Below are 24,544 nucleotides of genomic sequence, written 5' to 3'. Positions count from 1 at the left end.
CCATAATTGTCCCCTTAAAGTTTTAAAATATTTTGCAATTACCACCATCATTTCTACAATGCAACATTATAATAAAATGTATTATACGATTAATTTCTTTCAAACAAATTTTATTCATTTTACATTAAACTTTTCATAGATGTCAAACTATATAAATTACAAGCAAACCAAACATTCATTTGATAGTTTGACTGTATATACATTATTTGCCTTTCGTATATATTTCGAATATATACATCTAGTATTCAATGCATAATTTATTTTTATGCACTTTTATACAATTTTATGCATATTTTTATTTATTATGTAATTTTATACCATTAGATGACCTAATAATTATTGCATATAAAAAAAAGTTGTTAAAATTCTTTTTAAAATTATTATAATATTAAATAAAGTGGTAGTATATTGTAGACGTTTAGTTATCCCAAAAATCAGTAACATATTATAAAATTATGCTAATATTATTGGGAGCATCTAAAGTGCCGTTATCATTCTTAAGGGTATGGGTCATTGAATTAATATAAACAGTTAGATCTAGAAATTTGCCTTATTAACAGTACAGTACTATTGTCAAATGAGTGCAAGTTTATTAAGCATTCAAAAAATCAACAGCACCTTCCATGTTAGTAATGGTACAATTCTAATATTTTGGAAGTACAATATAATATCAACAGGTTGTTTTGTTATACGTAGACGAATGGTTAAAGTACTTAGTCAAAATATTAAAACTTTTTTTTGATGCAGTACCTACTGTATTAGCTAACCGTACAACTTTGCTATATTTCATAATACAAAATTGTTTCTTTCCCCTACATTCTTCATGACTTCTACTTTTTTTTTTTTTTAAGCTTTCTCATGATTGGTTTATCAAAAAAATTAAATAACAAAAGGTTTTGTAGTTTTATAACAAAAAAAAGAATTACCTAATTCGTAAATGAAAAATTAGTTCCTTGAAATAGTACAATCCATGTTAAGTGATGGTACAATTATCATATTTCTGGTACAACATGGTTTTATTAACATTACATTCACTATTATCGAGTTAAAATGGTTCTATCCATTTGAATTTTTTCTTTTATTTTTTTGTCATAAGAATTATTTTAAAATATCAAAAGGTTTTCAGGTTGTACATGTGCTAATGGCTAAAGCATTAAGTTTTAGAAATTACCAATCATTTTTTCATATATTACTTGCCATGTTAACTACTGTTACAATTTTTCTATTCTACAGTACAAATGGTTTCTGCTGATTTATAGCTACACTAGTGAACATAACTATGCATTTCACACATTGGATGGTTCATGAGTTTTCATGAATCTAACAAGGTGTAGATAGAGACGAAAAATTCTACTTAAGTCATTAATAAAATAATTACGTGTTGTTGTAGAATTTGGCAATTTGCCAATGAAAGGTAATGTGATAACCTGGTTTATTTGGTATAGGTAAATACAAGTTTTTTAAATAAAAATTATAAGCAAACAATCCCATCTTAACAGACTAAAATCACCTACGTGGCAATATACTATTTGTTTTTTAATCAAACGGCAACAACTAGCCTAACCTACCCTAGGGGGAAAGGGAGAGCCCAACGAGGTTTAAAGAAACCGACAGACTGAACAACCATCATATCAAACATTGAAGAACAATGGTATTGTTCCTTGAAATCAACAATGGTATTGAAGAATTTCCCATAAATACAATCTAAATAAGATCACAGGGTTCTAAATAAAATTTCTCAATAGATTCGTTGTTCCTTCAAGCAATTTTCTCACAGTAACGCTCTCATTAATTCTTGATTAATTAGGTTTCATAGTTCTCTCTAGATTTGGTAAATTGAATGCTTTGAAAATTAAGTTCATGAATCATGACTATAAATGTCCAGCAAGGAGAATATCAGAATTATCTCTCCAATTCCTTCAAGGGCAAGAAGAGCTTAAACAGTATATACTGTACACAGAGCTGGAATCCACTATTAACCCGAACAAAGTTCTGAATCTTAAGCAAAATTAAACTGATATTGTTCTCCACTAATTAATTATTGTACAGACAATTGATCCTGACGATATAAACTTTAGTGTCCATCGAAAAACACTGACAGTTGACTTGCTAAAGTATATTATCACATTAGTACCTTAGGTACCCTAATGCATCTGATATTGAAAAAATAAGCCCCATCATAGCTAATTAGTTCATTTCTTTAGGTTTATTCATGCTCCAAGCTTCCAATTTCTTGATTGTGACGGTCTGGCTACCATTATTGAATGCATACAAATGGGCATTGTTGAAAACTGCCAAAGTAGGATATACCCTAGATGTGATACACACTTTGCCTCCTGCACCAAAACTTTCCACAATAGAATGATCAATCTGCCAAGAAATATATCTTGCTCATTAAGAATGTCTTCTAAAAAAAAATCTAAAAAAGAAATAGAGGGATGTGTGGAAGTTTTTACCAGGCTCCTGAGAGAAAGCATTTTCTTTGACAAATCTACATCTACAAAACCTGCAAATGAGGGTTTGTATATCCCTTTCTTTAGGGAGGAGCTGTCAAGAGTACAAGTATAAAACAATACAAGATTAGCAACACCAATGGAGGACAGAAGCAAAGATCTAATACTACTAGCTAGTAAAGACATGACGAAGCAACAACCAACCTTGAAGCATCAGAGCAGAGCAGAATACTGTGCTTGTTCTTGTCCTCAAATATCCTAAAGAAGACTGGAGTATGTTCTTCTAGCTTCTCGGAAGCTAGTGTTAGAAGACCAAATGGCCCAAGTCCTCCTTGGACAGCTGAACCCTTTCGACTACAGAGCTCCTGAGCATCAATGTGATCCCAACTAGGATCAAAACGCTCAGCTTTGCTCAAACTTGGGAAAAAGAAAACTACTTCAACGTCAGCCTGCATGTGCAAGTCAAACCAAGAGAATTTAGTAACCCCCACAATTTGCAATTCAGATAAGATTATATATGATTTCCCATTAATGCATTGTCTGATGTGTAGCTTAAACGAAACGCAAATATCCAAGAAAACCTGTGCAGCTGTTATTCCTTCGATCTCAAGAACTTCCCCCTTTTTTATCTTTTTATTCCTCAACTGGACCTCATGCCCTCTATGACTTTCCACTTCTTCAATAGGCCACACCAGCAATTGCTTTCCATTAGGATCCAGCCAAATTCTACGGGGAATAGGCTATAAAATTCAAAAGTAGAACAAATAAACACCTTTTGGATTACATTTGTCATACAAGATTGATAAAGTATGCCAACATTAGATACATTTTAACTCGGCCATAATAACTTATGGACAAAGCGTTTGGACAATGAGTTTCTATAAGAGTATCCAATAAAGTACATGATTTATGTAGACAGTTAAATTGGAAAAAATTTATCAATACAAGATGAATCCCAGGCGAAATGCATTTTTTCTTATTAGGGCCATCTAGACAAAAGTTACTTCCACATCAGTCATCAGGCATATGGTTTTTTTTTTTACAAGCTACCATATAAACGCTATATAGTGATAGGGAAAAACGCACTCTTAGTCAGCAAAATTTGGGAGTCGGACAAAATTGGACTCCAATATTTCAGTTAAAAACAAATGTATTCAATGTCGACCTTATTGATCCTAATGTTTCAATCTATACAACTGTTGTCCTTACAATATATTAATTAACCAAATTGGTCCCTAATGTTTCACAAAATCTAAGAAAGTGATCAATAATATTTGGTTCACCACTACATAAAGGCTGTTTAGTTATATCCCTAGAAAGAATTTATTAATTTAAGCTTTGGTAATATATGTCCAAAAACATTATCCTAATTAAAAAGAAAACAAAAGAAAGTACTTCACTACAATCGGATACTATAGTACTTTTAAAAAAAAATTATTTTTTCTAACATACGAATGATAGGATTTAAGAAGTAGGGAAGGGGAAGAGAAATTGAGACCTAGGACCTCTAAGGCCTAGGGTCTTAACCTTAACACTAGACTAAACCCTTCTTAGTTAGAAACTATAGTACTTACCAGAGTTCCATTCCATCCTTTTTCAACAATGTCCATTCTAGTGTCTGATTCGTTGGAGAAACCCCAAATAATCCTTCTTTTCTTGCCAGGGTCAAATAAACTCTTGGAAGCATAAAAATTTCCATAGTCATATCTTAATCCCTTCGAGCCATCCAGAGCAGTATTATCAAGTATGTACCTGTCAGTCTTTGGTAAATATTTACCAATGGTATAGTAATCATATCTTGTTGGATCAAGGCTAACCTTTAAGACAAATTTAACATTTTCTCCATTAATCATCCAATTCTCCAACCCTTCTTTTCCTTTCAAGGAGATTGGGAAAAAATCTAGTCCTTCCCAATTCCCGGTCTTTTCTTTGGAATGAAATGGATTTTCATCTTGAACCCAATTGATAGATTGGGAAAAAATCTAGTCCTTCCCAATTCCCGGTCTTTTCTTTGGAATGAAATGGATTTTCATCTTGAACCCAATTGATAAAATCCTTGCTTTTGTACAAATATGCAATTCCCCTGCTGTTTTTGCTACTGCCAATCAAGAATCTCCATTGACCATCCGGTCCCATCCAAGCAGTTGATGGGTCGCGGAAATTAATCTTGTTGGTGCTCGGTCCAGCAACGAGAAATGGGTTGTCGTCGGGCTTGATCCACTCTTCAAGATATGGGTCGGATGAGTTGGCTGGTAATGCATAGTTTTGGACCTGGGTGTGGGTCTCATCTATCCCGGTGTAGAGGATAGTGGGCTTGTTTCCTGGAAGGATCATTGTTGATCCGGACCAACAACCATATTTGTCGAATGCTTTTGTGGGTCTAATTTCGGGCTTTAATGTTTTCCAACTGATTAAGTCCTTTGATATTGAATGGCCCCATACCGTGAAATCGGTCCATATCGCACCATAAGGATTGTATTGGTTGAAAAGGTGGTAAAATCCATTGTAATAAATTGCTCCTGCTTAGAAAAAAATTTAATGATTTATTTAGATAATTCTAGTTTATGGGCAGAGAACTGTAACTAAGAAAACAACCAAAAAGAAAGAGAGAACAAATTGTGAAAGAAAGAAAGGAAAAAATAAAAAAGAGGGAGTAAACTTTTTAGTGTAAAGATGAAGTCAATGGTGCTTAGAGTTGCTATTGAACCTAATTAAATTTAAGCAGTACACTACTCGAACTCTACTCGAGTAAAAATGTTTGAGATCGAGCTCATTAAGTTATTTTACTCGAGTTCGAGCTTATTTTACTTTACTCGAGCTCGAGCTCGAGTTTGAACTCGCTCAAATCGAACTCAATTGAGTTTTTCAAGCTCAGTGTTCTAGTAAATTTCATAATTTTACAATAAACAGTTAAAAATATATTATAAACACACTACTCTATAAAATTCAACAATACTCTAGTTTTGGTTTTTGCTACTTGAACTTGACTCGATTACTTTATCAAATAGTTCGAACCCAATTCGAATCTGATCAATGCCGAGTTCGAGTTGAAGCATTGGCCGAGCCACTCATGAGCCTAAATCAAGTAGTTTGTTTAATTTACAACTCTAGGTGCCAAACTGCTAGCAAAGGCGAGAAAGTGGAAAGGAAGAAGGGAACTACAAGTACATAGGATCAAACCTTCAGTAGATATTAAAAAAAAAAAAAAAAAAACTTTCAGTAGATATAAAGTACAACTCCATTAATGAGGTGTATGGAGTGCAAAAATACCCCAACTTTTCCATCACAAACAAAAATCAGAGCAGTTCCATTGCAATTAATTAAACAAAGGAATACTATTTTCTATTGGGAATTGTGTTTATAATTCTGTACAAAGATGTTACATGCTGAAATGTAATCTTTCTACGTTTGTCTAACAAATGACAAGATTTTGAAAAGCACACGGAACATAAGAAACACATCCGTATATCATGGCTAAAATGTTTTTAAATTCAGATTGGATCTGCTGCTCCAGTCTAGCGGTACAAAACAGCCGAAAAGTAAAATAATTCAGTCAAAATCGATCAAAATGTAAATGCGTGTGTTTGTATCTGTCTGTGTGTATGTATATATTGTATAAATATATGTGCTATTTGGGTCTCCCTCCAGTTACTTTCATCAGGTTAACAGTTAAGGATTGCCATGTAATATTGACTAAGTGTCAAAAGAAAGTTACTAGCTGGTCTGGAAAGAAGCTTAACTATGGCGGTTGCAACTTGTGAAAAAATTAGTTTTGCCTTCATGTTTATTGGTCCAATGTATTCGTATTGCTAAAATGAAGTGGCATCATGAAGACTCATTATAGTGCTAAAATGAAGTGGACTGATGTTTGCAAGCCAAAAAAAAAGAGGGCTGATTGGGTATAGGAGTATAAACTTAACTCTTCGGAATAGATGCTTGATTTTGTAACATCTGGCATATTTGTGCAAAAAAAGAGTGGGTATTAGTATTAACTTAATTTACAAGTTATGGCAATGTTGAAATGAGGTCTTGTTTCAAAGGAAACCCTGTGTATGCATCTGCTACAGTAGGAGGCACTGTTGAAGATGTTCATTTTGCTGTGCAGTGAATGCAGTTGTTACATGGGAATTCATTTTTTATCGATGTAAATGCTTTGATTTGTTTTTGGTATAGTGACGCATAGCTAATATATATATATATATATATATATATATATATATATATATATATATATATATATGCGTGCGCGGGAATAAAATCAAAAGTTTTAAATTTTCATGCCAACTTTAGGAATTTTTGGGAATTGAGAGTGGGCAACTGCACACCCTCACTTGAATGTGACTTTGTCACTATGTAAAAATATGAAGCCTTTTCCTTTTCCTTTCCCTTCTCTATATTCCTTTTTGCTAATTTATTTAGTTTTTTCAATTTTTTATTTTAGATATCTCGTTGAATCATGCTCGAGAGATGAATTTGACTCTTGTTATGTTCAAGCATTTAGGGATGATTCACAAAAAAGTAAAAAAAAAAAAAGTGGGAAGGAAAGTTTACTTAAAAAAAGAAAAAAGAAAAAACTCGAATCTTATGACTTTTTCCTTTCCCAATTTAACTGAGTTCTTGACCGGTTTTGACCAAAACTCAAACATTCATCTTGTTTCCGTTTTTACGAGCAAACCGGCCAATTTGGTCCATTTAAAAGCAATGTTTTGAAACTCGGGCCATTAATTGAACCGGTGGAGTGTTTGGATCGAGATTCAACCGGTCAAACCGGTTTAACCCTAGTTCAATAAATTTTTAAAAAATTAATTTATACAAATATATATACACAAAATAAGACATGCATTGGACTAATTTAAAACTTTATATGATGAAAATTTTAATATTTTCAAAGAACTTGAATTTTCACAAATAAATTTTTTAAATTATAAGTTGAAACAAATAAATTTCATCTCAATCTTAATTGAATTTACCAAAAAAATAATCTTAAATCTGACCCAAAATATCACAATATTCTAAAATTATACAAAATTCACGTCCATGGGAATTAGACATTGTGAGTTTAAATGTTAATTCACATTTTTTATATTTAAAGATTGCAACTTAAAAAAAAAAAAAGATTGGAGTTTGGAGGAAGTCAAGAAAATAGAAAATAGAAATACAAACTTAATAAGAGGCAAAAAATGAGAAGAGAGTGAGTGGATATAGCATTTAATAATTAGTGTTTAGGGTTAAGGAAAATATATTCTTTTTTTTTAAATTTTTTTCAATTTAATAGACAAAAACAAAATCGCCGGTTCAACAATTCAATTCGATTCACACGGTTCGAACAGTTCAATCTAATTTTTAAGTCTAATTAACCCAAAATATGAACCGGACCAGAACTATGACTGGTTCGCGATCCAACCGATCGAATTGGCCAGTTAGATCCAGTTTTCAAAACATTGTTTAAAAGTAGTGGTCTGTCCTACAGATATATATATAATGAGTCAACTAATGGGTTTTCGGGTTTTTGGTTGGAAGAGAGGGGTGCGTTGGGTTTTTAATGACTTAATTAGAGGAATAAAAAACCACATCCCTCATGAAATCCGTACTTGAGTTGGATACAAAATATTAGTGAAAGGCTCAAGAAGAATATATTGGCGGAATCAACGTGCAGGGCCATGAAGCAAGGAAGAGTACATGCAAATTAATCATAAAACATTAGATGTCATGTAATACGATGTATGTGAAAATAATTGGGACTTTGCACAAAAAATAATTGGGACTGTTAACGAGGACGAGCTCGTCCCACTTGGCCTAAAAAAATTATGATTGAAGTTGATGTTTAATTGGATCGGACAGAATTTGAACCTAAATATAAGGTTCGATTTAAATGTGATTCGAGTTTAATCCTTATTAAATTTCTCCCAATTAAAACCCAAACAAGTAATTATATATTTACGTATATATAATAACATTTATAATCTATAGTTATACATATTAAAACAAAAAATAATTATTTATATATAATTAGCACAATACATAAATATTAAATATATGTTATATATCGTTACGTACTTAATTGCCAATTTAGGCCAAACTTACTTTGATCTAAAGCTCTGAGTATGAGCTTCTAATATGAGCCAGAAAGCTCTATTTCTTTTGTGAGTTGAACTTGGCTCTAGTGAAACAAGACTCACAAGCTCTTTATTTGTTTTTTTTTTTAATAAACCAATCCCTCCTTCCCTAACCCTAGTGGCAACCTTGGGGATCAACCCTGGTGGCAGCCGGGTTTGGGAGTTAGGGAAGGTTAGGGGAGCGATTCGACCCTGGCTACCAAGTTTGGGGGCAAGGGAGGGTTAATTTAAAAAAAAAAAAAAAAAAGAGTAGAATTTGAAGCCACATGCATGAGAAGTGAGAACTATCATTTTCATAACAGCAATCAGCAGGACAAAGGTTCACAGAAACTCTCTAAAGCTAAAGACGAAATGTTTCCAGTTTTAGGGGATTGTATGTAGCACTTGGTTACTGAAAATGTAATAGTAAAACTTAATAGGAAAGAAGAGATACCGCTGATGCAATTCTTTTCAGGTTGATAATGGTAGCATGGTCTGTGTTCTTGCTTCACCTTCACGGCAGAGAGAGACCGATATCCCCGATGTATCTTGTGCGGCATTTCAATATTGCCTAGTGACAATAAGCATACGAAAACAATTGGCAAAGCCCGAATAAACTCATTACAGTACCACTTCATATTGCTTATATATTAGCCTAACAGTTCAGTAAATGCTATAGACAAAGTATTTATAGACAAAGTATTTGTAGATGCTTTTGGTATTTATAGGCAGAACGGCTTGGACTGTCCGCAATGTTATAATAAAAATAAAAGCTGCGCACATGCTCGGCCTCTAAGAGATATTCATACGAGGTAATTTTGGAATTTGAAGATTTCCTAACTTGCCCTCTAACTTTTTAGAAATTTAGTAGAGAAGGGGGTTAGAGAGGGAAGCAACCGTTCCTAAAGGTTCATGGCCAAGATTTGTCCCAAAAAAAAAAAAAAAGGTCAAAATTGCATCTTGTACATTGTTTTTCATATCATATGTGAGACTCACAAAAATTATACGTTGTTGAAAATGAGTTACACTATGAGTCTGTTTGTTTCAATGTAAAATTTTTTCCCGAGGAGAACATTTTCAATGAAAATAATTTTCGTGAAAAAATTTTCATTTCCCTTTATTTTCAGGTGTTTGGTGCAGTTTTATGAAAAATGTACCACAAAACTAAAACCTACAAGAAGAAGGATTCCCCATAGAGTCCCTCCAATTACCACCATCCCATGTACATTGGATTTACCATCTCAACCCAGAGAGTCATCCAATCTCCAAATCTATCAAACTCTAGAATTGGGAATTCATACTTTCTCAAACCAATTACACAGCATACCAATGAAGATTCAAATTCATAATATGTCAACAAAAATTGCTTCAGTAATTAGAACCCTATAATTGATCAAACATCATATGGAAAAGTAGCACTTGAATTCTAGTACAAACTTTTCTGCACAATAGTCTTCCAAATTTCTCCTTCACTTTTCCAAATTTCTCTCACCCAAAAACTTATCAAGACCCACTCTTGGTATAGATTTTCTACATCTCCATGGATGCATTGTTTATGCTGGCATGGGAGGAAAGGAGTAGAATTGGCGAAGATGAGGAGGAGGGAAAGGTGGCTGACAATGGTGTTTTTCATTGCAGGTGTAAGGATGCATTTTTAACGATGGTCTCAGTGTGGTATTTCTTATTTGTTATGAGTATTTTGATAAGTAAGCGCTGAAATGATTGATACGCTAAGTTTGATGGAAATTAACTTCCGTATGCCTGCTCCGTAAGTCATTTTACATCTTGTAGCGTAAAAGATTTTACACTGGAAAATATTTTCCCGACATCTTTTGCTGCCAAACACCAGAAAATCTGAAAACTATTTTCTGGAAAATATTTTCAGTTCAAACAAACAGACTCTATATGTATACAAGTTACATCTTGTGCATTTTATACAAAACAAAATCGAGCCGAATAGTTTTCCTGACAACCGTTCGAGCCTGTGTCCGTTAGAGAGGAATACATACAGATAGTGCAGTTTTTCAGGTACCAAAAGATCAATTTGTCCCATTGAGAATGATTAAATTGAAATACAAAATATGATAATTTGTTTAGCTTTAGCTTTAATTTTATTCACGTTTTCTTTGAGTATAATAGCCTCACTAACATATTACTCATACGACAGCAGCTAATGAATAATTCTCTTTTTTTTTTTAATGTTCATGTAAAGTTTCACACGTTTTCAGTGCAAACTTTTGGCCTATTCTTCCAAAAAAAAAAAATTTTTTGGCATATTCAAAATTGTGGCAACCTAATCGTTTGTCCTCTTGTCTTTAAAACATAATGCCGAGACACTCCACTTATAATAGGGTTATTTCCTATTCTAAATAAGAATTAATTATTAATAACAATTAAGTCCTTCTTTTCTTTTGATCACACATTAACCCCCTTTGTGTGTGACCCCTTAATTTCAAAATAATATGGCTATAGAAATTAAATTATAACTGTTCTAATTAAAGTAATTAATTAACAACTTAATTAATTAATTCTTAACTTTCATTTGCCACAAGTAACACATAGCAGTATATTTTGACAGCTTGATAGTGTGACTTATTTGGAGCCTTTCAATTAAGAGTCACTGTACAATTCAATTCCTCTGTCACATGACAACCCGATTAGTCTACTAGGGAATGAAATAAATGTCAAACTCTTAGATTTAATGAAGTAACAATTAACAAAAAATTAAATAAAGTTAATACATACTGATAAAAATAAATTCTAGTGAATTTATAAATAAAGATATAGTTTGTTAGAAGAGAGAGAAACACCATAATAAAATATAATTTAAATTTATTAAAAATGATTGAGTTGCTAGAAGAGGAGTTTATTTCCACAATAACCTCATTCTTTAAAACTATTCCCAAACTAATGCACTTTCAAAATATATTCCCTTGTTAACCTACTTATTGCCATGTGGACTTTGAGTATGGAAAGTATTCGCATTTCCATCTTATATTAAGAGGTACAATCCACATCAATAGATTTTTAATAACTTTTCAATAGTTCAAATTTTACTACTTATGTACAATCTTAAAGATAAATAAAAATATTTCTCTATCTATTATTGAGTTTATTAGTGTTTCTCACATTAGATTGGCTCATATAGCGTGTTAATTTTGATACTAACACTGACCTAGTTATATTTTTTGTCTCCTATGTTTTTGGGATGTATTTTCTTTTGATAAGTTAAAAAATGCAAGAGAATTTTTTTTCGAATTTTCTTTCCTCTTACAGTGGAATTTTTATAGTTCACGTAAACTATGATTATTATGTATCTTGAAATGTTTACTCGTACTTCAAACAATTTGAGTTTCTGCATACTTCTTAAAATTTACAGAGTTAGGAGACTACCGTATAAAAAATTGCAAGTAACAAGAAAAAAAGAAAGGAACTTGTGTATAATAATCAAGAATAAAGATAGGGAGGAATAATGGCAGCAAAAAAAAAAAAGGTTCTTCGGCAAAATCATTGCAATTTGGAGGGTGATCAACAATTTTAAAACACTAATTATGGATCCACTTTCCTTTTTTAATTTGTTTACAGAATGTCCTTAAGGCACTAAATAACGAAAAACTATGTAATATCTAAACAAAAGATTTACAAGTTATTTTTTTCCTTTGATGGGGAGTCTACATGGCAATAACTAGATTAATAAGGGAATAAAAACTGAAAGAGCATTACTTTGGAATTATTTTTTGAAAAGTAGATTATTTTAGCCAAAAACTCGCTAGAAGAGAGAAATTATGAGAAAAATAATTAGAGCAAAGTTGGATACTAATATGGATAAAATCCGAATATCCAAATCACCCATCAATTATCTTCAATTAAGTATTGCCACCTAGCTAGAAGAGAGAAAATAGATAATTAAATTAAGAACTTTAATACATATATAGACACACACATACATATATAGGTACGCGCACACACACATATATATATATATATGTATATATGTATTATGCATGTATATAGTTACACAGATACCACACATTCCAATAAACTAATGGCAGCACTTTGATTGGTCTTATAAAATTCTGAACCTATACCAATCAAATTCCCGTGAACCAACCGAAGATTCCATTGATTTGATTATTATTCAATGTCGTGGGCTATCATGTGTCCAATAAAGCATGTGATGTCTGCCATTACGCCAAACTCAACAAATTCACAAGTTGTGGTCGTTTCATAAAAAGTTCAAACACATTATGTATTATAATATATAAATTGCTACCATGCGAAAGGGATCCAACTCCACTGGCCGCCTCGTTCCATAAACAAACATGGCTTCTCGAGATTCTGTGGAAGTCGAAACAGCCTTCACTATCATGTTTTCGGACAAACTATATGCTATTAATCATAGTCTTCACGCCATGATCCATTCACAAAGAAAACAAATTTAGACTTACAATTTCAATTAAAAATGAATTTTGATTGTCACCATAACCACAATTACACAAAATTTATATCAAGCACAGAGATGGCTCTAATACCAATAAAAGTAACTGAGGCAACAATATTTTTTTTTCAATTCTTTTATCGAGTCTGTGCAGAAGTCAAAACTAGATCTTCACTATTATGTCTCTTCAATAAACAATGTAATTAAGTACAATCCGCACGCCATGGTCTATTCACGAAGAATACAAACTTAGACTCACAATCCCAATCAAAAATGAATTTTGATTGTCACCATGACCACAATTACACATATTTTGTATCAAGCATAGAGATGACTCTATTAACAATAAGAGGAATCGAGGAAAAAAATTTCAATTCTTTTATTGAGATTATGTGAAAGTTGAAAACAAATCTTCGCTGTCACGTCTCTTGGATGATATTAATCACAGTCCACACGTCATGGTCCGTTCAATTAAAAACGAATTTTGATTGTCATCATAACCACAATTACATTTTGTATCAAGCACAAAGAAGGCTCTGGTACCAATGAAAGGAATTGAGGAAATATTTTTCAATTCTTTTATTGAGAATATGCAGAAGTCGAAACTAAATCTTCACTGTCATGTCTCTTGGACAAACCATGTTATTAATACACTCCGCATGCCATGGTCCATTCACGAAGAATGCAAATTCAGATTCACAATCCCAATTAAAAATGCATTTTGGTTGTCACCATAACCACCATTATACTATTTTTATATCAAGCACAGAGATGACTCTTATATCAATAAACGGAATTGAGGCAAAAAAAATTTTCAATTCTTTTTCTGAGAATCAACTCTGTGATAATACAAAATAAAAAATTAACCACAGCAAGGTTAGAATAATCATCCTTGTAATATGCTTTTCAAAATTTTCAAACATATCACAAAAACCACACACATGTCTAGCTTATAAGGCATATTTACATGATATAATCCTGAAACTTGAAGATCTCCTAACTAGTACTCTAACTCTTTAAAGATTTAGGAGAGAAAAAAACTAGAGAGAATTCTCCTCCACCTTAGCCGCCCTAGCCCTCCACTATCACTTTTGCCACCCTTCTCCCTCTTCTTTCTCCTCTTCTCCTCCCTTTCCATCCTTACCTTCTTCCCCTATTGCCCTCCTCTCCAACTCCCCACTTTCCCAACCTACTCGCTTTATCTTTCTCCTTTCTTCTTGCCAATGATTAGATCTGGTCACATTCAAATCACTCAAGGAAGAGAGGGAAAGATAGAAAGAACAGGTTAGGAAAATAGAGGAAAGGGAGAGGAGAGGCACCGTGGGAAGAGAAGGAGAGGAGATGAGGAGGAAGGAGAGAGATAGAGACAAAGAGAGAGGTGAAGGAAGAAGTAAGAGTGGGGTGGCAGGAATGGTGGTGTAGAGAAAGGTAAGGTAACTGGGTTAGAGGGGGAGGATGGTGGAGGAAAAAAGAAGGTGGTGAAAGAAAGAATCGAGAAAAATGGAAAAAAAAAAAGAATAAAGAAAAGGAATAAAATGATTTTTCTAAATAAAAAAAGCAAGAGTTGATTTTTTAAATTAAAAAAGGGAAAAAAAAGAAAAGAAAACATAAAGCATAAAATAAAATATAATCTTGTTAATAAAGGAGGATAAGACCTGCATTTTTCTATATTTTACCGTTGCTAATAACATTTAATGCCTTTTTTTTCTTCAAATTATATATTAATTTAATTTTGTGTGACCCCATAGTTTCAAACTAATTTGGTTATGAAAATTAAACTTGAGCTTTTCTAATTAGAATAATTAATTAATTATTTCTCAACTTTCATTTGCCACAATTGACACCCAACTATATATTATAATAACCAAATAGTGTAAATTATTTGTGAATCTTTCTATTATCAGTTATTGTACAATTCAATTACTGTATTACACTATATCCAAATTAGTTTATTAGGGTATGAAATAAATGTCAAATTCTTAGACTTAATGATACGTGCTCATTCTATAAGATAAACTCTATAAATTAGAAACTCATTTCTAATTTCTCATTCACTTTGGCCAAGAACTTCTAAGTTATATTTTAGAACATTAGATAGGATATGTTCCCTTTTGCCATGGGTGACAGATTCCTTATTAACCATTCGCATGTCTCTATACATTACTCAATATATCCAATAAAACTTACTTATATTTCTTGATAAGAACATAAGTACACTATGTTATTATAGTATAGGAAATATATACAAGACAATCTTAATATCTCAGGTCTAAGGATTACATCTATAGCTATAACTAGCAACAACTAATCGATGGATTGGTTATAATTTTTATTTGATGTTCTTTTTTCAGATTATGTTCAGTGAACTTATTCTCAAATAAGCATCCATATGTTTATCATGGTGTGTTTACACAAATGATTGAAATTCTTTTTGTTTTTTTGGTTCGCATCCATTTATTTGGAAAAGAACATTATGTTTGAATCAGTCCACTGCTACAACAATATCGTTTGAGGCATATAATGCGGGGGCACCACGTGGGATGTAGCCTGTTCCTTTTTCTCCTCAAACTTATTTTTGACAAGATGTGTCGGAACAAAACAAGAAACAGAATAGTGAAAACCAGATCTCAATCAGAATTGTGGAGCAGAAGTGTGGTATATCCAATCAGTTGTGATTGACACTTCAGGAATATCATTGAATGAAGTTGCATAAACCTTGTATCCTTCCTTCACGGTTGGAATCAATGTCCAATTGAGATCTAAGCATGATTCATGAATAAATCCGTATCCTCCATGACCCCAACTCTTTCCATAAGAGTTTTGGATGAGAAATGATAGCTTGCCATTGGAGTATTCCCAACCAATAGCAACTACAACATGACCCATTATCTTTGGATTTCCCTTATGATCAAGCTCAAATGGATCAAAGTCTGGTCTATTTCTGTAGACATGATGCCCCTTATAATATGAAAAGAACTTGGAAGTTCTTATCGCAATGATTATTGGTTGGCGAAGGATGAAGGAAGCTAAACCTTTTGGCTGGATACCAATCATGTAATTGATATGGGAAATCCCAATCCTTTCCCATCCATATTCCCCATTTCATAGTCGTCACGCAACACCAAGCATCCAACCTTCTTCAAAGCCCATGGTATTGCTTGAAAGTGATTTGCAAATTCTCGATGTATACTTCCATCCTGGGCCTTTTCGACATACCGAGATCCATACCGAGACCCAATGTCTATGAGGTACTGGTCTGACAAGACAACGCATTCCCCGGAATGAATTTGATGAGCGAGTTCAATGGCAGCAATGATGGAATAGGGACTACATGACGCAGACGTCTGTTCTCTAATGGGAGTTTGCACATAGTAATCAAGCCATGAAAAATTTTTGCCATCAGCAGGACTAAAATTGCAAGGAGTAAACCCTCTCATGCTATAGCAACGGGAGCTAGTCCAATCAGAGGAGTTAATCCTTCTCGCAGGCTTTGAAGCCAATCATACAGACATACAAACTCCAAGAAGAGGATGTGAGGATGATAAAACGTCATTAATGGTAAATATCACAAAATCAATTGATGTAGGTAGGATTTGTAATATCAACACATTCTAGCCAGATTGACAATTTAAATTATTGAAATTCATTATTCTCTCAATTGAGCAAATATAACATATGCTATTCTTATTAGATTTTTAGTATCCACATAATAATATTATGACTAAGAGTATTTCAGAATAAAGTACAAAAAGTATAGATCTCATATTATCAACTCTTGATAACAAATACTCTCAACTTTATAACCATGGACTTATCATATACTAGTTGATTTGGGCCTTGAAAATTTGCACGAGGATGCCCGGATCTTTGTTTGAATTTGTTCTTGTTATTATTAAAAAAGATTGGACATTTTAATAGGTTAATAAAAGAATAACTCAACAAAAGTCTAAAACAACTTAAGTAGTATCATTCAGAATGAGACCTTTTGGGTTTAGGAATCTCTTATCTGTATCGATGTTACTTTATTTAGGATTTTTTAGTTATAATCTTTTCCTAACAGACGAAGTAGTTTTGACGGTTTTCTTTATTATTTCGATTCCTATTTTAATTAGATGTTTTTAGGAATTTCTTATTAGTTAAGTAATTTCTTAGATTAATTAATTTCTATTCCTTACATAATTCTAATAGCGCTTGTGTGCCTATAAATAGGATTATTAGAACTGTTGTATTCATTCAAACTTTTGACAATATTATTAAACTTTTAACACTTGTTGTGTTTGTTGGGTTTACTATGAACCTTTGGGTACGTTCGAGGTTTTAGAATTTTATTGATTCTTGTTATCTCTTTGGGGAGTTGATCGTGTATTGCCCCTGGTTTCTTTACCATGGAGGGTGTTTGTGTAACCCCTCTAGTTTATCATGCTTTCGCCTTATTTGAAATGGTATCAGAGTAGGCTTCTCTTATAATGATCACGGGTGCATAGCATACCTTAGATCATGAAGAAGAGAGTGATCGTACCTTAAGAGTTGCTCACGACTGCGTCTTTATTGACGTAGTTCATATCAACCTCATAGACAACCAGACTATGAGGCATCATCTCCGGACAATGAAATTTTGGAAAGTTTCATTAGGCTTAAACCCTAACGTACTTTCATCAAAACTTGCAGCCTGTATATATGGTTCGTAATCTCTTGTCAAAGAGGGATAATGAGACACAATGACATCAATTATTTTGAACCAGGTGTAGAATTCTTACTAAAGCTTTTGATTTAGTGATTGATAATGGTAGTTCTTTAAATATTGTTTCTAAGAATTTGGTTTATAAATTAAAATTGTCTATTGAAAAGCATTCATAACCTTATAGGATTGGTTAGATATAAGGTGTTAAACCTGTTGAGGTAATTGCAAGGTGTCATGTTTTATTTTGCATTGATAAATATGTTGATGAAATCTTATGTTGATGTTGTGGACATGAATTCTTGTCATTATTGCTTGGTAAACCGTGACAATCTGATGTAGGTGCTACACATAGTAGATGTGACAATATTTATCGATTTGTCATGTATAAAAAATATCGTTCTATTGCCATTGAAGCCCAATTCACAATCTAAGTTTAATCAATTGAAAGGGTCTAATTTATTGTTTATAGATTGCAGTTTTAATACAGGAACAAAGGAAGTTGAAGGTGCCAAAGATGTTGAAGAAATTCGTGACTTAACTATTGAACTCTAACTAGATTTGGTGTCTAGTAAATCTAACGATGCAATTGTGATCTCAGATAACAAAAATAAAACTTCTTGTGTGAAGATTGAAATCAATAAAATTTCTTTAGCAACAAGTCCAACTCCTGGGTTGTCTGTCACATTTATGGAATCAATTCTTATCTTGGGTTATGAAACTATTGGTTTTGGCAAGAAATATGTGTTTGGCAAATTCTCCTATTGACAATTTTCTTGTGAAGACCGAGAAAAATTGTGTTCCTAGCCAATTGGGAGAAAATAGTAAATTTTATTTTGACAATGGTGGATAACGAAGTTATTGGTTTTGAAATTATCACAAATCGTATACAACTTCCTATGTTCATAACTGGGTGCAAAAGTTCTATCACAAACATCGATCCTATAAAATTCATGGTGGGATCATAGTTGCAACTTCTCATGGATCTTGTATTAAACTTCTCCGTGGAGCGCGAGAATGAGATCTTTTTAAGTAAAGAGTATGATACAGAATAAAGACCTCCGGATTTAGGAATCTCTTATCTATATCAATGTTACTTAATTTAGAATTTTACAATTAGAATCTTTTCCTAGCAGACGGAGTAGTTTTAGCAATTTCTTTATAATTTTGTTTCCTATTCTAATTAGATGTTCTAGAAATTTCTTATTAGTTGAGTAGTTTCCTAAATTAATTAATTTCTATTTCTTATGTCATTCAAATACTGCTTGTATGCCTAATAAATAGATTATTAGGACTATTATGTTCATTCAAACTTTTGACAATATTATTAAACTGTTAACACTTGTTATGTTTTGCTAGCTTGGCCATGAGCATTTGAGTATGTCCTAGGTTTTAGAATCTTCTTGATTCTTGTTCTTTCTTTAGGGAGTTGATCTTGCATCCCCCTAGTCTCTATACCTTGAAATGTATTCATGTAGCCCCTCTAATTTATCATGCTTTCGCCCTACATCATAGTATGATTATGTGCCCTCCGGGGCTTGGTCTGGTGGTTGAGGTTGCTGAATATGGGGCCTTAGGTCCCTGGTTCGAACCTTGCTGCCAGCAAATTATGGAGGGTGGGGAATAGTCTGCGGGGTCCACTCCCTGCTGGACACCCTTAAAAAAAACATAGTATATGATTATGTAGCATAGATTGAGAATATATCTTAGATGGATAAGTAGTTTTTACATAGGCATACATAGGATGATATTCCTTACAATCATTGCTCAATTTAGTACTCAACTTGTAGTTAGCTACTATTGAGCCTTAGCAAAAGCAGGATACTCGCAATAAGGCTACTACATCGCTCATAGTTAGATACAACTGATGCTAAACATGATAAGTTTATACTTGGCTACTAGTAAATTTTGGCAAAAGGAGCATATTACAGTGAGGCTACTACTTAACTAATAGTTATAGTGAAGCTATTACTTAGCTAATAGTTAGCTGCAACTGATGCTAAATTGATAGCCTTGAGCAAATTTCTGGCTAGTAGAGTTTTGACAAAAGTTGAGCACCCAGTTTTTGGTTAGCAGAGTTTTTTCAAAAGTTAAGCAATTCAAATGGGAAAATGGCCTGAAAAAGAAAAACAAAAAGAATAAATGAGAGATGTCACAGGAAAAGCTCCAAGTCAACTAGTGTTCAATGTAAGCCATTCTTAAGCATTGTACTTGTCCTTATCTCCTTATATACAATTGTCTAATTGCTTATCATCAATTAGGACCTTTGGATTTTGTCACTTATTTTGCACACAATTTCATCCTTAAATAACATTGTCTATATCACAACTTCCAAACAAGACATAACAAAAAATGGTCTAAAATAAATGAATAAAGAATGTCTCAGGTGCAAGTTGTAGGTTCGACCAAAACTTCTTTGCCTATACAGAGTCAAGTTGTATGCACCAGAAAACCAAATCAATTCAAATGATTAGGTATGAAATAAAAGATAAACTCAGCTCTCATGAGCTGAGTGAACATGATTAACATTGAGTTGATGGCATGAACTTAATGCATTAAGTTTTCTACATAAAATCTGAATGAACCCATTCAAACAAAAAGGAAAATTAAAGTATCAAGGATTTTCTTGTGGGATATGCTTTGCTACGGCGATAAGGAGGAGGGCCAATGAAGAGATCATCAAGTGGAAAGTAAAGAGTTGGAAGACGATGACACTGAGAGAAATGAGAGATTGAATCAATGGCTTGTTGCATCAGAGGATAGAGGCACAATTTACATGAAATTCCATAATTGCCCACTTTTAACTCGGCCAAAATTTCATAAATATCCACACAGTAAAGGTGTCATGGGAGACCATATACTATTTATAAACAAATTTCTCACTTTTCTATTCTTAGGAAATAATCACATTTAATTACCAGGTAAATTATAAGGTGCAAGTCTAACTACAAGTCCAGGGTTCAAATATATGCATTTTCTTTAAAATGTAAAGGATATGCAGTAATGCATCTCTTCGATCGAAAGATGGGATCCTCTCCCTCTAATCTCCCTTGACCTAGTATAGGTTAGAGAGTAGGATTTGTCAATTGATAACAAAAAAAAAAAAAGAAATAATCACACACACACACATGTGGGATTAATTACATCTAGCTCTATTATGGTTTGACCAAATAACCATTACATTCCTTGAACTTTGGTAAATTACAGTCACCCCCTTTGATTTAACAAATATTAGATGGTGTCAAACATTTTCTTGTATAGACAAAAATACCTCTTTTAAGTTTGACAAGATTTAATGATATAATTGAAAAAATGATAAATCAAAGAAGTTATCTATTGTCAAAAGCTAAAATGAAATGGCCAAACAAAATCCCATAAACAAATTGGCCACCAATCCCTATGCCCCAAAATCCCGTAAACACCAGTTTTACCAATCCCATCATGGATTATGAAACCCAACACTCCTCTGCTACTTTTTTAACTTCAAATTCTAATCCATAAGCTTTAGATTTGTCTAATTTTGCATTCCTTATTTTTTTTAAAGAATTTATGTGGCCACAATAGCAATAAACATATGCAGATTCAATAGGAATTGTTTGCAGCAGGCAAATCTACAACTGATGCAAGTTGGGAATTGGCTAGAATTCATTGAAATTCGGATCCCAATTTCGTGGTGCCGGCACTTCAACCATGAATTGAAATCTACATCTTGTTATTTGCCACCATCCCAACGAACCAAACTCCACTCTTGTGCCACTACTGCTCAACATTTAAGTGCTTGCATCTATTTTCTGCGTGCGGAGGCAATTTTTTGCCTGAGAGTCATATTTGAAGGAAATTGGGTTATACAATTATGTGGCTTTTTGGCTGCGGTTGTGTTAGGATATTGCTAATTCAAAGCATTGCAATGATTTTAGAGTTTGAGATGTTAGAAAGAATACAAATGTGTAAGTAAAGTTGGTGGTGGTCTTTGGGTGTGTCGCGACTCATTTTTTGAAAATAAATAAATGCAAAAGGAAAGGGTGTTTTAAAAGAATGAATTTTTTTATTTTGAAAAATAAAGAAAAGGCCTAAAATGAGACATCGAAAGTGCGACAGTTTAGATCCAAAATTTAGTCTAAAAGGGTTTTAGAAAAAGGGAATCGACATTTGGTATTGAATTTAGGTGTGCCAAATCACCTAAAAATATTTTTGATCAAAAATAAAATAAAATTAAAAAAAACCCTTCTTGACAACTCTAGATTGTTGAAAAATAAGAGAAAATAAATTTGGGAATCATTGAAGAAAGGGAAGACAAAGGTTTGATTGGTTCAAATCTAAGATACCCTTTCAATCTAACCTAAATTAGTTACGAGATTTAGTCAAAATTTTCCTAAATCTAATCTTTCAACTTATCACAATTGGATGTTCCTATATGGATGCAAACCCAAATTTAAAGAAAATATCGAAAGGGGCAAAATGTCCATTCAAGATCTAATTGGTACCAATCGCATTAATTGCAAAACCCAAAAATAATCTCTTGAAAGGGTCACGAGTATGTAAAAGATGAAACTCAAAAAAAGAAAATTATAATATATAGGTAAATATACATGAGATGAAAGAGAGGAATGTAACATAAAGGGTACGGGAGCCTAAAATTCGTGACGCAATTTTTCTTCTTTTAGAGGGGGTAAGAGCGTGTTAAAACTAAGAAATCATACTCGTTCCTTTCTCATATTTAAAGGATAACTCTTCTAACCTATTCAAGCAAATGAATTAACTTACTTATAATTTTCTATAATGAGATGTAATTCTAAATGATATGGTTCAAACATACAGAGGGTAAGGGAACAATAGTAGGAAAAAATATCATACAAATGATAAAAAAATCCTAAAATAGAAAAATATGCGTAAAATGGAATGAATGACATACAAAGAATGAATCTAACGCATAGACGACATAAGAGTCTAGTATTGGATTAACCCATTTCTAAAAATTCTTACTAGCGTTGGACTAACAAGGAAGCGGAAGGAAAACCCACAACTAGCATTGGACTAGTGTGGTGGCGTCATGCACTCATTATAAATAAATGAATAAATAAAGCATATAAATCAAATAAACACATAAAAAGCATATATAGTACATAACACATAAGTATAATATCTACATACAAAACTCCAAGAAAGTGAAAAGCACACAAGCATGTAACCAAATAAAACCTAACTATTACATTTGGAATCCTTAACTACAATTTAAAAAGGGAGTTATAGAATAATAATCCTATCTAACCTATCTATTACATTTATCTAATATTATATTTTTTGCAAAAAATAAAACCTATCTATTACATTGCCTATCTAATTACATTTCTTGCGCAAGAGGATATTACCTATCTATTACAATTTGGGTATGTTAAATACATTCCAAATAATCACAAGACTTAAGTTAAACAAGTATAAAATCAATAAATGAAAGAAAATACACATAAACACATAATAGCACATAGGAGTACATAAAAGAATTTAATGAGTAATAGATATACCTTCCTTTTGAAACAATGGCTAAATGAGGGGAAGGGGTAGTTATATGCTTTTTAAAATCAACAAATGGGTCAATGCACCAATTTAATTGACAATTTAAAAGAATGTAAACGTATGTTAAATTCCCCTTATTATTATAAAACATGTAAATAAAATAAAACGTCCGAAATTTGCAAATTAAATGCATTTAAATGAAGCACAATTAGCAATTAAAGAAGAGAAACAATTGTAATTGAGAAATAATAAAAATTAGGGACCTAATTACAAAAATTAAGAAGTTTTTTAGGACAAATTATAATTTTTAAAAAGATTAGGGGCCAAAATTAAGTAAAAATAAAGTTTAGGGACCAAAAATATAATTAAATTAAGAATCTAAATGAAAGAAATCCGAAATATTATGGTCATAATAAAGTTACTCAAAAGATGAGGGGCCAAATTACAAAATTTATTTCTGATTATACTAGAAAACAATATTGGGCCATTTTATGCATTTGGGCTGAAGTGATTTCCGCCCACAAGAAAAATAAATAGATCCATTTTATTTAAAGACAATCCAGCCAACCATTCTACAGACCTATACCTAATAAAAACATTGGGTTTAAGTTTTAAACCCTATGTCACAAATTCAAATAAACAAACAAAGAAATAAAACACTAGCCCATTAAATCAAAACCATTTACATGAATTTCTAAAAAATGTCTAATAAAAAATCTAAATTTAACAAATTTTATTCAAACAGAATTAATTCACTCAAAACATATATAGAACATATAAAAGCAAAATCAAGACTTCCAAGGGAAGATATTCATCCATTTTTCACAATTTTGGGCCTTAAATTGGGGAGCCAAATTGTAAATTTTTGGACTTCAAACATGCCCAAGGCCCCAAGCCGATTCATATACATTTGAACCTTCATTTATGCAGGAAAACAACCGAAGAAAGAAAGAAGAAAAAAAAACATACACACTTCTGGAGAAATCATTTTTGTCAACAAATAAAATCACAAGTTTTGCCATGCAAAGAAACAACCATATAGCCTATATCTTCAATGATTCCAAACCCAACCACAGAATCATGAAACATGTGTTTAGCTTTAAGAACTATAAGGCTGCAAAAAGAAAAAATATGCCCCAACTTCATATTTTTCCATGTCAACTCCCTAATCTTGGCATTTTCTTGACTCAAACAAGATTCATCAGGCTATTAAACGATGACTATCCAATCAGCATAGTCATGGAACAAGCAAAACCAAAGAATAACATGAACCATGGAACCTAGTCAAAAGGCAAGATCTAAAGTTCCTACTTAATGGATTTAAATTTGCATACAAGTTGGACCAAGAGAAAAAGAATGAATAATG

General features: G+C 32.5%; 2 protein-coding genes across 2 annotated transcripts; both read right to left on the bottom strand.

Annotated features, from left to right (window-relative positions):
• Positions 1 to 2,095: 2,095 nt before the first annotated feature.
• Positions 2,096 to 7,505, bottom strand: LOC113740840 (beta-fructofuranosidase, insoluble isoenzyme 1-like). Its single transcript, XM_072046739.1, has 7 exons — positions 7,487 to 7,505; positions 4,412 to 4,969; positions 4,028 to 4,329; positions 3,035 to 3,193; positions 2,658 to 2,902; positions 2,457 to 2,547; positions 2,096 to 2,370 (listed from the first exon to the last, which is right to left on the bottom strand). The coding sequence occupies exons 1-7, from the start codon at positions 7,503 to 7,505 to the stop codon at positions 2,188 to 2,190; spliced, it is 1,557 nt and encodes a 518-aa protein (XP_071902840.1). The 3' UTR covers positions 2,096 to 2,187.
• An 8,112-nt stretch (positions 7,506 to 15,617) lies between these two features.
• LOC113740839 (ananain-like) lies at positions 15,618 to 16,423 on the bottom strand. The gene is made up of 2 exons (XM_027268357.1): positions 16,121 to 16,423; positions 15,618 to 15,944 (listed from the first exon to the last, which is right to left on the bottom strand). Exons 1-2 carry the CDS (start codon positions 16,421 to 16,423, stop codon positions 15,618 to 15,620), a joined length of 630 nt encoding a protein of 209 aa, XP_027124158.1.
• Between the last annotated feature and the right edge of the window lie 8,121 nt (positions 16,424 to 24,544).

The sequence above is a fragment of the Coffea arabica genome, chromosome 4e, assembly GCF_036785885.1.
Source record: "Coffea arabica cultivar ET-39 chromosome 4e, Coffea Arabica ET-39 HiFi, whole genome shotgun sequence".
NCBI lineage: Eukaryota > Viridiplantae > Streptophyta > Magnoliopsida > Gentianales > Rubiaceae > Coffea > Coffea arabica.
This window is presented reverse-complemented; position numbering and strand designations above follow the sequence as displayed.

Excerpts from the sequence above, each read along its gene's own strand:
- LOC113740840 (XM_072046739.1), bottom strand. Across the intron at positions 4,330-4,411 it reads TTTCCCAATCTATCAATTGG|GAAAAGAAGGGTTGGAGAAT; the intron begins GTTCAAGATGAA and ends TCTCCTTGAAAG. Across the intron at positions 2,903-3,034 it reads AAGGAATAACAGCTGCACAG|GCTGACGTTGAAGTAGTTTT; the intron begins GTTTTCTTGGAT and ends TTGCACATGCAG.
- LOC113740839 (XM_027268357.1), bottom strand. The coding sequence starts at position 16,423 with ATGAGAGGGTTTACTCCTTGCAATTTTAGTCCTGCTGATGGCAAAAAT. Across the intron at positions 15,945-16,120 it reads TACCATGGGCTTTGAAGAAG|GGGCATCATGTCTACAGAAA; the intron begins GTTGGATGCTTG and ends TCATATTATAAG.